This window comes from Ammospiza nelsoni, chromosome 11, assembly GCF_027579445.1.
Source record: "Ammospiza nelsoni isolate bAmmNel1 chromosome 11, bAmmNel1.pri, whole genome shotgun sequence".
In the NCBI taxonomy this organism is placed as follows: Eukaryota; Metazoa; Chordata; class Aves; order Passeriformes; family Passerellidae; genus Ammospiza; species Ammospiza nelsoni.
In genome coordinates, this window is record NC_080643.1 from 11,310,214 (window position 1) to 11,327,084 (window position 16,871).

The following is a 16,871-nucleotide window of genomic DNA, read 5'->3' on the forward strand; positions in this document are numbered from 1 at the left end:
TTAATAATCTTGGATTCTGCATTCATTAAAGATATGATTTTTAATGCAGCATTTAACCTAACTTAGATATCCCTTTAGAGGAAAATTAATTGAAGGCTCGAATTTATTAAGTGTAAGGTGAGTAAATGATCCAAACGTGACCTTCTTCTTCACGTGGGTTTGCAATGTCCATGGGACTTCAAAATCAAACCTGGTCACCGCAGTTCCAGCAGCACCGGGGCCTGACTGGGGGCAGAATGGAGGGGGTGATGTGACAGTGAGCGTGTTTAAGCAGCTGCAATGTTTAATTAGCGTAGGCGGGGTGTGAGCGAAGGTGTGGATGCTCAGGGTGAATCCCATGCCCCCTTCAGGCCGGGAGCACATGGGGAGGGGCCCCAGCTGATGGGTATTAAGGTAACCTGCTGAAATTGGTACTCCCTGAAACTGATCAAAGAAGTTGAGGTTCGTGGTCAAGTTCAGGGAGTGATGCTTGGGGCGGCAGGTGGTTTGCTGGATGGAGGATTTATCGATACCAATGACAGGAGTTTAGGTTGGATGATTAAGGAGAAGGTGAGTCATGAAGTGAGCATGATAAAAAATCAGGGGCTGGGATTTAGTTGAGGCATATCATTAAGGAGGGGGAGAGCCCTCTTTCTTTGGCTTAAAATGCTAATGTTGGTTCATAGCTTCTTAATGATTAGGATGATATTAGAGAGGACCAGCTTTTGAAGTTAGCGAGTGCGGCAGATTCTACCACGACTGGCATGAAACTGCAGTTAGCTCCGCAGATTTCTGAGCGTTGTCCGGAGACGACTCCGGGTCGAGAGGCGAGGAAAGAGGTTTGGTTGAGGCGTCCTGGGATTGCGTCGGTTTTCACACCTAGGCTAGGACAGCTCATGAGTGAAGTACATCGTCTGCAGTGAAACTCAGGTGAGGTGAGCTGGGGCGTGTGCCGGGCCGGCGTTCCTCATCCCCGGCCGCGGAGCGGACGAACCGCGCCGGCTCCGAGCAGCCCTGCCCGGCGCTCGCTCGGCCCTGCCCGCGCACCGGCCCCCGGCGGGCGGAACGGCGGCGGCGGGGCTCGCGTTGCCGCAGGGGCGCTGTGGGGACGGACCGTGCGCGTGCAGCGCCGCCATGGCCGCCCGAGTGCTGAACGTGAACGTGGGAGTGCTGGGCCACATCGACAGCGGGAAGACGGCGCTGGCGCGGGCGCTCAGCACCACCGGCTCCACCGCCGCCTTCGACCGGGCGCCGCAGAGCCGCGCGCGGGGCATCACGCTGGACCTGGGCTTCTCCTGCCTGCGCACCGAGCTGCCGCCGCAGCTGGGCCCGGGGCCCGGCGAGCTGCAGCTCACGCTGGTGGACTGCCCGGGGCACGCCTCCCTCATCCGCACCATCATCGGCGGTAAGGGGGGCGCACGGGGGCCGCCCCGGTGGCTGCCGTGCCTCCCGGGGCGCTCCGGGCCCCGCGGGGCTGCGCCCGCCCGTGTCCGCGGGGGAAGCGGGGCCGCCGGGAGCCGGGGTGTCCGCTGTGCCCAAACCGAGGGGACGGGGCGAGACGGGTTTTTCACGGGCCTATGACTTTGCTGGGCTTGCTCGTAGTTGCTCTTCACGTAAAACAAACTGTGCTCATGGGAAAGCACTCTGCACACGTGAGTTCTTGGAGTGCTGTTTGGATGGGCAGATGTGCTCAGGTTTCTTACACTTACTAGAAAAAAGGTTTTATTTATCGTGTATGGAGGATTATTAATGGCACCGCACAGCCCTATAAATTGCTGTTTTCTTGCCCGTTAAAGCTGTCAGAGTTTGATGTTGTCTGTAGTTGAGAGCTGTGATGTAGTGGCTGAACATGCCCATGTCGTCTTGGAGGACTAGGGAGTTGTAACATGATAATTTTAAGCTTACAAATAATTTTGTGGATTTTGGTAACTCTTCGTTTTAGTCTTCATAGAGTATGTCAGAAGGTTAATTTGGTTTGCATTAGGACTCATTTTAAATTAGTTCACCGTATTCTGTCTCCCCTTCCAGCTCTTTAGAAGAGTGTTGAGAGGTGCTCGGTGCTTGGCTGAGGAGATGATGCAGTCACAGCTGCAGGGGTTTAAAGTGGTCACAGGTTGTTGTAACTGCGAGGATCCGCCTGCCAGTTCAGTTCCTCTGCCAGTGTCTCTTTAATGACAGCTTGGTGGTTGTTTGGTGGGACAATGTTTCTTGGCTAGACTGAGGTTCGGGCTGAGTTACTTGTCCCGATGTGGGAATTCAGCTCCCTTTTGAGCAATTGTGCTATTTGTAAGTTGCATTAGTGGTAACGCTGTTGTATTGTTTGCACTTCTTGTGGGTAGGATAATAAATATTTACTTATTTGTGCGTTTCAGCAGCAGTAAAATGGTCTGTTTCACACCCGTGTGCTCCGCAGCTGCAGGGAAGGCGTGCCCGTGTGCTTAATTCCAGGAACCTGCGGTCTTGTGCTCATTTCTTGTACTTGGCAAGACCTTATTATTCTTTAGTAATTGTAAGCACCTGATTATCTTCTAAAGAGCAAAGTTGATTTTGGCAGATGTTTCTTGGATGTACTGAAGAGTCACTTGTCAGACATTCCTTTCTGCCAGAAGCAGCTACTCTGAATGGTGTGAACTTTCTCATGGAGGGGACGTGGGAAAACTTAGAGATCAGCTTCGACCAGTTTTCTTTTTCAGTAACTTTAACACTTATTTGGGTGGTTGTTTGATACACAGACTTCTCATTGCTTTCTGTTATTTTTATGAAGATCTTTAAAGTATCTCGTCACAGCTGAATAAGTTATCCAGATTTGCTTATTGATAGGCTGTGCAGGGAGAAGGAAGCATGGATGGGATGAGATGATGATAATTTTCTTCCCATCAAAAATAATTCTTGCTAGATGGTAATTCAGACACATAAGCACATCAAACTTGCTTAGTTCCACTTATGCCAGGTTATGTATTTTATTGAAGTAAAACAGGTGATTAATGTGACTTACTGGTGTTAAGAAAGGGTTGTGGAGAGGATGCAGTGTTGTGTTAATAGTTTAAAGAATTAGGAACTTCAGTTTTCTGCTTGATAATAGATGTATTTTGACAGTGAATGCTTTTTTTTTTTACTATCAGGTTTGAAAGGTGAAACCTTGATGATAAAACCTGATCAGTGCCTGTGGGACTACTTAGGTGCTTACAGGTTTGGTGTGGTTTGGTGAAACTCAAACTGAAGTGTAGCATGTCCTGTGTAACAGGATACATTCTTTGGTGTTCACGTGTGTTTCAATAATGCCAACTTTTTCATCACTTCAGGAATGGAAAGTGAGTCCTCCCAGATAATGGTACTTGAAAAATTTAGGTTATTTTCATCTACTTCCTTGTTACTAAGCATTAAGGGTTCACCATTCCAAACATTTTCTCTGCAGCCAGGAATGTCACTACCCTTTTCTTTTTGATGGAATCTGATTTCCCTGTTACTATGTGGTTTCTTTATGTATGGCTTTTCATTAAGACATAAGTGCAAAGTACTTAATCTTCCTGTGTTTATTCTGCATTTCCCATACCTCTTTAAAATGTCACTGTTCTGAATTGAAACCCTGGGGTAGCTACAGGTGGAAGTTGACCTGCAGAAAAGCTAGAATGCCTGTGAGCAAGGGAGCTGGATGTGAGGATTTGGAAGATGGAGTGACAGCATGGGTGAGAGGGCTGCTTCAGGACTGTTAGTCATGTGCATGCAGGGTTTGCAGGAGAAGCTACTGCTGTGAAAATGTTTCTGCATCTTCTTGTTTGCAGTTCTCCATTACTTGTCTTCCCCTTGAGTTCTCCCAGCTCATGGAAACACCCTCTGCTGTGGCAGGGTAGCACCAGCATTGTTCACTCAGGTCTCCCATGAGGTGAGGAGCTCAGGGGTTTCCATCTGAGGAGTCACTCTCTGCCTCTTCTCTTCCAAAGTGCCATTTTCACCAGTGGTGTCCCAGGTTATCTCTCTTGTAACTCTCATCTTTTCTGTGCTCCCAGAGTGCTCCAAGAGTTAATTCCTTTGCTGTACAAACTGATAAATCTGCTCACAGGTTAAATGTTACTATTTACCACTCTTTAACATATTTCTGTACATAGCTAATTCCTGAAGTGGATTTTTTCATGTCAGAATCTAGCATTGCATTTTTGTCATGCTGTGCCAGGTAGTGCTTGACCTTGTGAGAACTTCTCCCAGTCACTCACAAGATGCTTGTTCAGACACAATACCTTAGGATTAAATGAATGCAGAATATTTGAGCAGTAACCAATTGGAATGAAAAATAGAAGTCGTATTTCATTCTGTGTGGCAACATTTTTCTTGCAAAACTTGTCCTTGAAAACAAAACATATCAAATGTTAAATCAAAAGTGTTTTGTTTTGGATGTGTTTTTTTTGTTGTTTTTTTTTTTTTTTTTACCTGCATGCTGGGAATGGGAAATGTTGCAGACAGTTTCACCCAAGATGTTTTGTTTAAGTTTTAGATGGAAGGTGATAGTCAAGGTTGGAATGGGATAAGTAATAGTCACTTGGTGTACTTCATCATGCCTTTCACTTGTATTCAAACCATACTGGTTTATATTCTTCTGAGGCTCTTGTGAGTCTGTGGCAGGAAGGCATTAAGTTATTGTGGGTAGCTGTGTGGCTTGGACTGTGCTCTGTATTTCTGTCTTACTCTTTCAAACAATAAGAACAGAACTCTTTATTTTAAAACACAATTTCAGACTTTTCCTGTGCTTTAGCAGGATCTTGTCTCAAGCAAGGCAACAAAACCAGTATTTACAGCCATTTGTGTCTGACTTGTGCCAAGCAGTAAGAAGCACTCAGATCTGCCTTACACTTTGGTTTGTGCACTGAAGGAATGACTGCAAGATGCAGGACTGATATTTGTCACTACTGCATTCTTCTGTTGCTGTAGAGATTTAGGGTGGTATTTTTAGTAAAATTTCACACTGAGATGGGATACTTTCTATCAGAGCACTATGGGGTTTTTTAAGCCTCTGTTCTTTTTTTGATGTCTGGCTCCTCATCTTCCACAAAACTGATGTTAATGTCATTGAAATAAAATAAGAGTTGCTTTTACATTTGTTTGTCACAGGCCTGTGCACCAGTAGGGTCTGGAATGGTTTCTCAAATGAGTTCAGCAGGAAGGGATGCCTGCAGAGAGGTTAGACAAGTTAATCTGCCAGACGAAATTCAATCCCCATATTTCATTTTAAGACCACTTTGCGTAGCAAAGTAGTTTAAGCGGTAGCAGATTTTTTCCTTGCTGATGGTTAATTTCATGCCCTACAAAGGGTCAGCACACTAATATAGGAGAACATGATTACCTCATCCCAACTTCCCCCACACAGGCAGCCAAGGGTTACTGAGTGTTTGCTTTAGGTGAGCTGTTGTTGGATGCCCTTTATCTGTTTGATTTTGAGATGGGTCCTCAAAACAACTTCTAAATCAGAAAATTGTCCTTTTTTTCTTTCCCTGTGAAGTTCAAAGGACAAAGTATCCTTATAGGGTTTTAATTGGAACGCTACTGCTTGACCCTGGTTGTTTAAACCTGGGCTGGGGGGAACTCTGACAAACTTGTAGTTTTGTAATCCTTATGCCTGTCTGAACCTTTGACCTTTTTACTTTATAACTAGAACTTCATTGTCACCATTTGTCCCTGCAGTTCCTTTCAAAGCACACTGCCTTGCAAGTGTCTGTTTCCACTTTGCTGCTGTGTTCAGCTAAGGAAGGGTATTAATTCATACCTGATACATTGGAAGGGCCAAGACTTTTGAACTTGCACTAGAGCTTGGAGAGGGGGAAATGAGCATAGCAAAAGCATGTCTTGCTGATGCAAATGAGTACAATGAAAACAGGCCTGCGAGATCAAGGGAAATGTGGTCTTGCTACCAGCATCCAAATTCAGTCAGATGCAGATTATTTGTAAGATTAACATATCACAAAAAATCCCCACCTTTTATCACAGATTAGTTGTTTTGCTGAGTTTGTTATAAGCTTTTAAGAGGATTTGTAAACTCGAGGTTACCTTTGCTTTGCTGCCATGAAAACACCCTTCTGTCAATGTGAGCTTTTGTTTGTTGAGATCTTTGTGAAGATATGGCAGTTCTTGGTTTTTTTTCTATTCTAGGTGAGTGAGCAAGTAGAGTTTTATAGTTGTAGATATATATGTGGATGACTTGCTGTTGAGTACAGATGTCAAAGACGGGAAACCTCTGGAGGGAAAGAGTGCCCTGTATTTAGTGGATATCATTCTGTTCAGAGAGGAGTCACCAGAGAGTCTTTGGCTGCCAGTTGGAAGTGAGAGTAACATAAAGAACCCTGTTCTGGTGGAAAAAAAATAAAATTAACATACATCTTGTGTAATGTAATTCCTATCCACAAATCTTGATGTTGTGGTTGATGTTATGGAAGTACTTGTTAAGGGACTTCAGCTAGCACTAGTGGGAATGTTTTCTAAAACCTATTAGACTCTTTGGGTTCATGGTGCTTGTGAATTGCTGACACTGCTTTGTATTAAAATTTCAAATAAACTTTATTTCCTTAAATGAAATTGAAAGAGTGTCTTTTTTTTGGTCCCTATAATTTGGCTGGTGCCAGATACTTGTCTGACAACACAAAGGAGTATTTTTATCGATATTTTAAAATGAAAGCTACATTTTTTTTTTTTTAAATTATGCATGAAGAAGGGCAACCAGTATAAAAACTTTGCGTGGTCTCCACAACCCTGGAAATGGGACTTTGTCTCCTGGATGTTGCAGTGCACAAGAGGGCAGTGTTTGCTTGCATCGCAGGATCTCAGGGATAAGTACTCGGGTAACAGGTCGGCCTGGGGGGAGTGACCTCACTGTGAATCGAAGCAGAATTAAGTACACGATTTGGAACACAACTCCGGGTTAATTTTCTTGTTCTTAAAGAAAACATCCTCTGTGTTTTAAGGAAGGTTAGTCTTATTTCATCTATAATTTGAGTTGTGCTTTTTATACCTTAGGCAATAAAAACGTGTGGGGTGTTGTCTTACACATGACATGAGACACAGGTAACAGGTGAGAAAAAACAACTGGTTTGATGTGGGAACCATGGAATTTATTGTGTACAAGTCTCTTATTTCCTTCCTCATTTCCCCATGTGTGTAAATAACTGGGTAAAAGGAATCTAGTTGTACTAAATCTGCTCTGAACCACTACTGTGTGCAATAGAATTTGTTGTGTGATATTGGGTAGAATGAAACTTGGGGGGCTGTATCAGGGTTCCTTAAAACAGAGATCTTGTGGAGTTTTTATCTGTCTATATCATAACTGTAATAGTTCTAACTTTCTATGTATTGCATTACTTCTTGTTTTTGTGGGTTTTGTGAGTGATGTGACAGTGGAAAGGGATTACTATTATTTCTGTTCTATGCCCTTTTCTGCAATTTTGACTTGAAGCTGATTTTGCTGTAAAAGTTACACATTCAACAACTTCCTAAACTTAACACAACAGCTCTTAGGCAATATTAGAGACTGGAGCAGGAGGAGTCTTCTATTCATTTTTTGAGTCAAGTAGTTTACAAGGAGCAAGAGACCCATTTTCTCCTGATATCAAAAGTTATAGTGAATAATCACCTTCCCTTCTGCTGCTTCTTAGAATCCTGTCAGAAATGTATTGGTTTCTGTATGGGGTTTAAAAGATAAAAATAATTATGCATTTCATGTTTGGAACATGTGATTTATAATGGAATTCTCAATCTAAAGTGTAGATTTTAACCAGGAGTGGTTTTAATGAAACTTGTTTGAATGTGAAATTGTCCCTTGCTAATATATGACAATTTTTCTACAAAGCTTCTGAGTGGTTGTGTTTGTTTGCTTGTATACAACAAAAGTGTGCTATTTGACACTTTGGTATTTGACACAAAACCATGACAGCTTCTCAGGAAAACTTAATAACCAAGCATTGTAATTATGCTGTTTAAGTCTGCTTGATCATTTTTCTTATTGGTTTTAAAATGGAATTTCTTTGTTCCAGCATACTGTGTGCAAGCATTCATCAAATAACCACTTTTCACTTTTGCTTCATGTTTATTCTTGCTTTAAATTATTTTGTAAGCTGTTTGGAAGAGCAGGGAAGCTTTGTTAATCAACTTTTAGATGCTTTAAAATATTAGCTAATGTAGTGAAGTATTAAAAATAGCTGCATAAAATGTAGAACAACTTACTGTAAAATATGGAACATATTTATAGTTAAAATTACCCTTGTCAAAGTAAATTTAAAGCACATTTTTCAAAGTAGCATTTTTAGTAATGATGGATATGCTTGATTGCTAAATAGTACTGTTGAGCAACTCCATGATCTGCTAATCAGCAAACCAGCCTTATAAGATTCTACTGTATGGGTTCTGCATCTTGATTTAAAAGTTGTCTTCAATTATTAGATGCTAGATATAAGCAGAGGGATATGTTGCTTATGTATAAACCTATTTCTAATAGTTAGTTAGCTTGATGGAGCCATGAACTGTATTTTCTTAATATATTTATTTTGGGGTTTTTGTAGTTAAAATAATGCATGTTCTTGCATGGCTGTTGTAAAGTACTGTTTATAAAAACCCCTAGAGAAACAAAATGTTGATGGAAGAATTGAGGTTATAATTGTAAAGCAGATATCTCACTAAGGGTGCAAACCAAACCTGCACACTGTCATTGCTAAAGTCCTTTAAGTGTAATCAGAGTTGTTTTTTCCTTGTGCCAGTGAGTTTTCTGTCTGGCAACCCTAAGGTTGGCCTGGCAGGCTGAAGGGCAAGGGCAGCTGTTTCACAGTGGTCATTTCCAGCTGGATTCTTGAACATGTTGTGTTCTGTGCGTCTCAGCTCCTCATGGGGTAAAACTGAGCTAAAATTACCCTTGTGAGCTTCAGCAAAGAGACTCGAACAGCTCACAGGATAGCTGGGATTGCAGAGATACTCTGCATTCTGTGAGAAAATATTCCTTGTGCTATCTGTGAAATTCAGATTAGGGAGCTGGGCTGAAGTGCTTCCTTTAAACTGTTTGCTTCCAGAAAGTGTTGCAGGCTAAGTAAATACCAATAATTCTTATTTCCTATCTCCTTATCAATTATTTTACCAAAATGTTCTCATGCAGTTTATCTAATCTCTTCAAGTGAACATGAAATGGTTTGTATTGGCTTCCAAATTGAATGACAATCTCAGTTTCAAACTTAGGCTGATTAATCCTACATTAGATTGTAATTATCAGCATTAGCAACACTAGGAGTAGTTGGGACCAGACAAACAATAATAAATATTTATTTCTGTTTAATGCAGCAGCAGAAGGAGTTGGTGGATAGTAGAAGGAGTGGAAATGGAATAGACAGGGTAGCTTAAATAAAAATGAAGAAACTGTATTCAGGAGTGTCATGGAGGTAAATAATGATAAGGGGGAATAAAAATTGAAGTGTGAATTTTGAGATTTATATTGGTCTGGGTAAGAATCCAGGTTCCCTCAACTCAGGCTCTAGAGAAGAGATGATTCATTTGTGCATATGGTTTTGTTGTGAAGCTCCTTACTTCATGTTATAGAAAGGATAATGATGATGACTCTTGTCCACTGCAGATCCGGCTTGTTCTGCAGTACTGGAAAAATGAATTTAATATTGTTGCCTGTAGCACTTTCTTGTTTTTTGTGCTTATGTTTTCCTTTGTTTTCTGTCCTATTTGGGATGAAACGTATGATTGGTATATGATTGTAAGCTGGTATTCTTGGATCTCAGGAGCTCTTTTTAGTTGTTAAACTCTGCCATAATTTTTTTGCCCAAGTTTTACCTGTCTTGTTTCCATTAAATGCATTGTAGAGCAGATGACATACTTTAGATGTGATTCTTCAGTGTATGTAAAATTTGAAATGGTCTTGAAGAACCTGTTGGGTAAAAAAAAGCTATAGGAGTGTTTGAGTGTTGTTGGTAGAACTATCCTATCACATTAATAAGGATAGGCATAGGAAATGTTTTTTGTTGTTGTAGATGTTTATTTATGCTTAAATTTACTTCTCTTATTTTAAAAACTAGCCTTGCAGCAGTATTGCTTTGGGGAAGAAAGTTTTCCAAAGTATGCAAAAACCGCATTTCAGAGAGAAAAACAAAATTGTAGCTTTCTTTTTTAGGATCCAGAAGAGGGGGAGGGAAAATGGTTTCCTTGTATTTGACTGTGCTGTTGGATGGAAGACAAAGCTCAGTCTCTCTTGCTGACTAATGTCATCATCAAGGCATTTTTTTCTCCCACAGAGCAGTTTTGTCTCCATTGAGACCCCCACAGCCATTGGCATGACCATGGCCTGAGATTAAATCTCACGCTTGGGTGAAATTCTAATGACTGTAATTGTTTCCTCTTTTTAAGTCTGTGGTCCCTTCATCAAAGAGTGGTGTGGAAATTATGCATTTATGTTGTAAAAGGAGAGGCCATGATTACCTGAACCTGTGGTTGACTTTGGGGGGATTGCGTGTGGTGTTCTGGCAGTGGTTATGCACGCTGCCATTGCGGTGTGTGAGATGATTTAGAGAGGCTCAGAGTGCAGAGTGGCACAGCTCGGTCCTCGCTGCCTCTGGGCTGTCCCTTCAGGTGAGAGTGGCAGCAGCAGCAGCTCTGGTGTGCTGGTCACCTCTGGGACAGCAGGGGAGAGGCACTAAAGGTGGGCTGAGGGAGTTTCTGTGAATGATCCTGTTGAGTTTGTGAGGGTTACCAAGGACAAGGTGAGAGATGAGAGTCTGACTCTGTGTTCTCAGAAGGCTGATTTATTATTTTATGATATTATATTGAAAGAATACTATACTAAAACTATATTAAAGAAAGAGCAGGATACAGACAGGAGGCTTAACAAGAGTGATAATGAAAAACTCATGACTGACTCCTCAGAGTCCAACACAACTGATGGTGATTGGTCATTCAGTTAAAACAATTCACAGGAAACCAATCAAACATGCACCTGTTGGTAAACAATCTCCAAACCACATTCCAAAGCAGCAATCAGATAATTATTATTTGCATTTTTCTCTGAGACTTATCAACTTCCCAGGAGAAGAAATCCTGGCGAAGGGTTTTTTCAGAAAATACGACAGTGACATGATCCCATGCAAAGGGCCTGGGACTCATCAGCAAGTGTTAGTGTTAACCCTAAAAATGCTTGCTGGAGGTGTTCAGCAGCTTGAAGGACAGCACCAGTGTGGTGGGGCTGGTTGTGGAGGAGCCCAATGTTAGTGTGAATATGGATATGCAAAGAATTGCAGATAACTTTGTAGGGAGATTGCCCCATCCTGTAAAAATTGGAATGTATGCGTGCAGCAGTGTTGCTGTGTGATGGAAAGATTCACATAATTATTTTGTGTTCTTTGGCTTTAATGTGCAGTTTTGTATGTATACAATTTTGGGGACTGTGCTGTTCCCTAAGTCTGAAGATTTATGAAAAAAATGAACTGTACATTAATTAGAAAACATTTTGAGCTTGTACTCTATAATTTAGCAAGTATCCTTTAGACATCAAAAGATCTGACCAAGACACATTTCATCAGAGAATAAGGAAAATTATTCAAATAATAGTACCTAATTTTAGGTGCCTAGGTTACATTTAAAAACTAAAGAAATCCCAACACATCATCATTCTTAAAAGCGTTCAGAATTAGAATCTTTCCCTGATCTCTGAAATGATGAGTATTCAGTTTAAAGTATTAAAAAGTTTATCAACAAAAAGCCACCAAGTGTCAGCAGTACTGTTCCCCTCAGGGACTAGCTTTGGGCATTTGACACTGAAACTGGCCCCTGTCCTGGCCCCTGTCTGGCTATATAATAGCTTCAAATCATATGATAATATGCCTAATTTTAAAAAATCCTTAAAGCCGAAAAGCAAGTTTTTACACTGAAATTACATCTGTTTGTTTATATATGTATAAATAAAGGAAATAATAAAACCATTTAAATAATAGTTAATATTTATTCTTGTGTATGGCTAAAAATTCAAAAGTCACAGGTCAGGCACACCTGATGGGTTTTTTAAGGAAAAAAAGGAAAAAGATTTTTAAGGAAAAAGTGTTGTTCTTGGGATTTGCTTGCTGTTTAAAAGGTTTTCACCTGTGGGAGGGACCATCATGAGTATTTGTTTCTCTGAGTGGATGTTTCACCTGACTAACAGCTGAGATGCTCCCGTTATTTCAAGTGCTGTGATAGAGTTTTGATGCCTATGTGTAGTTGAGGTCTCCATTCACTCTCTCTGGTGTGTATTGCCATATCCAGCCATTGTGGCTTTTTCTGTATAAAGCTGGTGTTGAACTGAAGTTTCTTGTGGGAACAGATTCACCTGTCTGTGGTGCTGCATAGTGCTTTTAGGGGAAATACCAAAAAAAAAAAAAAAGTGTATTTGGTTAAATTGAACTGTATCAAACTTGTGCAGAGAAAATACTTTTCCGGTTAAGGGAACAAAAGAGTTTGAACTGAAGCTAAATTCTATTTAAGAAAAACAAAACAAAAAACCAAAACAAGTGACTGAGAATTCAGTCTTTATAGAAAGTTTGTTTGAGGTGCTTTCATTACTGAACTGTGTTCACTAACAAATTATGTGGAGGCAGATGTTTGGGAGTTCTTTCATTGTATGTCCCTAAGTGTGCTTTTTTATTTCTTTTTAACTTTATATGCAGTATAATATAGTTGATTATTTTGCTAATGTCCAGCCCTGCTTAATGTGCCTGAATGTTTTCTTTGTTGTAATTTAAAGCCAAACAAATCAAAGTGAAGATAAATTTAGCTGTCTGTTTCTTTACTTACCCTGCACCAAGAAACCAGGGAGTCCTAAACTTACTGTGTAAAAGAATGTTGTTTTTTTTAAGACTTGCTGTCAAATTGATGCAAGTTATTTTGGTCACTGTACTTGGTTTTTTTTTGGTTTTTTTTTTTTTCCTTTGCATTACAGATATTTATTTTTGCCTCATTAAGAGAATGGTGGAGTGTAGCTAGGAAGAGAATAGATCACATAGAAAGTGATAACAGGTTTATGGAGTTTCTTGTTATGTTCTTGCATATGATTGAGTCAATCCTAGGTAAAACCAGAAATTACTAATGGGACTCAGCAGTATCCAAGCCTGAGTTGCAGTTCATTCTCACAGCTGCAGGGAAATGGGCTTCTCTGCCTGCCCAGTGCTGCTGCAGAGGGAGGAGATTGATGCTGCTCTCTTGGGACTGAAAACTTCAAAGCTTTCATTTTGCTGGTAAAGCCCTTCCTAAAACTTGTGTGCTTTGAGATGTTGTGATTCAGTTTTCCATTGACCAATAGAATTTAGGTCCTGGAGAGAGGCAAATCTTCTCATTGTACATTGAATTCTTGTTTTTCTGAGTAAGAGAAAACATTAGGTAGGTTTAAAATATGGTGATTCCGGATGAGGAAACTGTTTTAAAAACTCTTTTCCTGAACTCTTGTGGTGTCTCAAGTCTTTGTCCAGCCCCAAGGAGTACCTTGCTTTTAACACGACACTAGAAGTAAAAAGCATATAAACAGATGCTTTTATTACTTCATTGAGGGAGGAAAAAAATTAAATATCCATTTCTGTGGTTATTTGATTTTTTCTTCTATGTACACCAGTCATTAGACAATTCCATTTTATGTGCCTACATACCTTTTTTCCTCTTTATATGCTTTATTTCAATGTTATATTTTTACAAAATGGCAAGATAATCTTTTCCTCAAAAGCAAATTAACTATGACATTTTAAATATAATTAATAAAGATAATTTATTGGAAGTACTTTAAGGAAATCCTCTAACAAAATTTAATTTAAATCTACAGTAAATTATCAATAAGAATATACTTAATAATGTTCCATTGTATTTCTCTTCCGTTATTATTATTATAGGCTTCTCCAACACCAGTTGTCTCCATCATTTGATGCAAAGGCCAAAGTAGTTAGATAACAAGTATATTTACTTAAGTTCATTTGAAATTAAATTCTCATTCTGATTTTTCCATCCCTTGTTCTGTAATTCTAGTTCTTGCTGTCAGGAAGTTCAATTTAGAAACCATTGTACTCTCTGAGTCTACAAGATATGAATGGGAAAGGAGACCTAACAAAATGTGAAAAGCAATAATTAAAAATATAAAAAAGGCTCGTACAAGGCAAGAGTATCTAAGAAGGGGTTTTGTGAAGGACTGAAGTATGTCATCTTTAAATATTCTTTGTGTACTTGATATACTTTTGATCCTGTTTTGTATTCATGCTTCGGAATTTCTTCTCTAAGTCACAGAGATTAGATTAGCAGGGGCAGATGACTTCATTGCACTTGTGGGTGCTTCGTTTCCAGAGCCCCGTCCAAGCTAGAGAGTGATGGATCTGTGCCTGCACTTGCTGCTCTTTGAATTTTTGCTGGGACTGGTGTTCTCTTGCCATGTGCAATTGAATTAAAATCCACTGTTATAGCTTTGGAGTAGCAGCATTAGTGCCTTGCCCTCCATGTTGTTTTGTTGTTTATCCAGGATTCCTGTTTGTTGCTTATTTTGAGTGAATAACTTGAGCAGTGCCAGCATTCCTGAGAGCTGGTCACATGAGCCTGGCAGAGCAATGTGTATTCTGAGCAGACTTTGTTTTGTGTAGGCTTTCTTCCCACTTCCCTGGGGATGCTGTCAGCCTTTGTTTTAACTTGAAAATTTCAATTTTGATTTGTGAGGAAAAAAAGTGGTTTTCAATGATTAAATGAAAAAGGAGGGTGAATGTGGGATGCAAAACTGTGAGACCTGCTGTACTTAGCTCCTAAAGATCCTCCTCTGTCACAGTTTTGTTCTTGTTGAAGGTTTTGAGCTTGAGTGATGTTTTGCTTAACCCACAGGTGTTATTGCTCACAAACTCAGCTTACAGAAACTGCTACTACTGCTTGTAAAATGCTTGTTCCTTTGTGTCAGCACTTGTATTTTATTCAGTTGTTTGTTCATCCTGGAGAAAATGCTGGAAGGGCTTGCACTGAATTTTACTGAAGTATCTATGATTAGATAATCATGTTCTGGTTTGTATAGTGTTTGAGCTGTCTTATGAAATTCTATGTAGGGTTGTGTTGAACAACTTCACTTTTGGAAATTCTTCAAAATACATAATTGAAAACTCTTTTCCTATATTTATGAGGGCTTTTAGAGATAAAGGGCCTGGTTTTGTATGTTGATGGTTTCTGTATGTTCACCTCACAAAGATCTGTGCTATTCTAAGTATAAAACTTGAAACAATAAAATAATGCGGTTGTGTCAGAGATTAAAATACTTTCCTTATTTAAGGGAGCAAGGGTCTAAATTTAGTCTATGAGCTTTGTGAACCTAGGGCCTTCTTTTGTGTTTATCTGTGAGGTGCCATGCATATTTGCAGCTCTGTAGAAGTACCAGTTCAGTGCCCAGCTGGGTGTTCTGAATCCATGAAGCCTTCTAGGAATGAACTCAGTAAGGGAGACTGCAGGATTAAGGTCCAAACCAGAATGAAGTCAGACCAGGTCTGTATTTTACTCCTTGGCTGGAAAAGTTCATTCCCATGAATATCTAATGTTAAATAATAAACTATATAATTCAAAACATTTAAAGTATTTATTTTTAAACTAATATTCCCCCAGTGAAATTTGGAATATCTTTATGGCACTCACTCTGCTGTAACTTTTTTTTAAGATGTCATCTGTCTATAAATCATGATAACTTAGATTTTTAACCTTGCCTTTTCTTAGTCCTATGGACAACATTTACTCAGGCATTGCTACTGTCTCTTATCTTGGTGTGGTTATAGATCATTAAATTCCAGCCCCTCTTAACACAGTATAAATTTTAGTCTTGACAAGAATTGTGCCTAGTTTTATTTAGTAATTAAACTTTGCACAGCTTTCTTCCCTTACGGTGAGCTTCACCTTTTATATTTTAGTGGACTTTTATTAATTATATGGAGAATGTAATAATGTGAAACACAAATGCCATGCACCCTGCAATTTCTGGAGTGCTTTGTGGTGTTGGCAGATTAGATACCATATCCACATGATATAGTTTGTTTTGTCCTGAAGTGCTGGGATGTGAAATCTACATGGCTGTTGACCCCTTGGGACTGCTCCGAAATGAGGTGTGTATCTTCTGCAATCCTAGTCAGCAAAAATTTAAATAAAAATAAATCCACTGTCAGAAGCCCTTGTGCTGGCCTGGCAGGAGGTATGAAATAGTACCCTGTGCTTGATAATGGCCTGTTGGAGAAAAATCTCTAGCACAAGGGGATGCGACTTAGTGGAATAACAAATTATGCAAAATGCTTGCTATTGTCATTAGATAGTGAATTGTTGGGCAGGGCCTGGTGTCTGCCATGGGCTGAAGGCCTGACAACTAAATACAAAATAAATCTTGAATGAAATTTGAGTGGTGAATCCAATTTATCTTTTAAGACAAACAGAGGTTACAGCCTTTGTGTATAAACATGGAAAACTCTGTTAAAGTAAACCGAGAATAAACAAATATATCACTGCTTTGACTGTGGTTTTCAAGTGATATGTTTGTGGTGATTTTTCCATATACAAACTTCCCTTGGTAGTTCAGTATAAAGTCTTAAAAACCTTAACCAGAATAATGTAATAGCAGAATTAACTCTTCAGCTACCCTTCTGCTGAAATTTGCAAGTTAGCAAAGCATAAATCAGGGTAACTGACTGATGCCTAGAATGTGTCCAGAAAAATTTGTTTTCCAAAGTATTGCTTGTTTACTTTGGCTCTAATTATCTGTGTACACTGCAGAGAATAAAAGTATTTTCTTTCTCAGAACTGGCATCCACAATTTGTTTGGGACTGATTTGTTTGAGATTTCTTTCATGCACTCCTATGGCTGTCTAGTAATGTGGGTGCTTAAAATAAAGATTGACATAAAAACTAAGCTTGTTTGC

General features: G+C 39.8%; 1 protein-coding gene across 4 annotated transcripts in view; it reads left to right on the forward strand.

The window, feature by feature from the left end:
• The first annotated feature begins 453 nt into the window (after window positions 1-453).
• EEFSEC (eukaryotic elongation factor, selenocysteine-tRNA specific) overlaps window positions 454-16,871 on the forward strand; it is a 121,329-nt gene continuing 104,911 nt past the window's right edge. The window contains exons 1-2 of one of the 4 annotated variants that reach the window (XM_059480423.1): window positions 517-549; window positions 666-909. Coding sequence is in view for 1 of the 4 variants with exons in the window: in XM_059480421.1 (XP_059336404.1) it covers window positions 1,114-1,384 (271 nt within the window). In the remaining 3 variants the exon portion in view is untranslated. Of the gene's footprint in view, window positions 550-665; window positions 910-1,113; window positions 1,385-16,871 lie in introns of those variants that run through there. The other 3 variants (XM_059480422.1, XM_059480424.1, XM_059480421.1) reach the window with 3 other exon arrangements.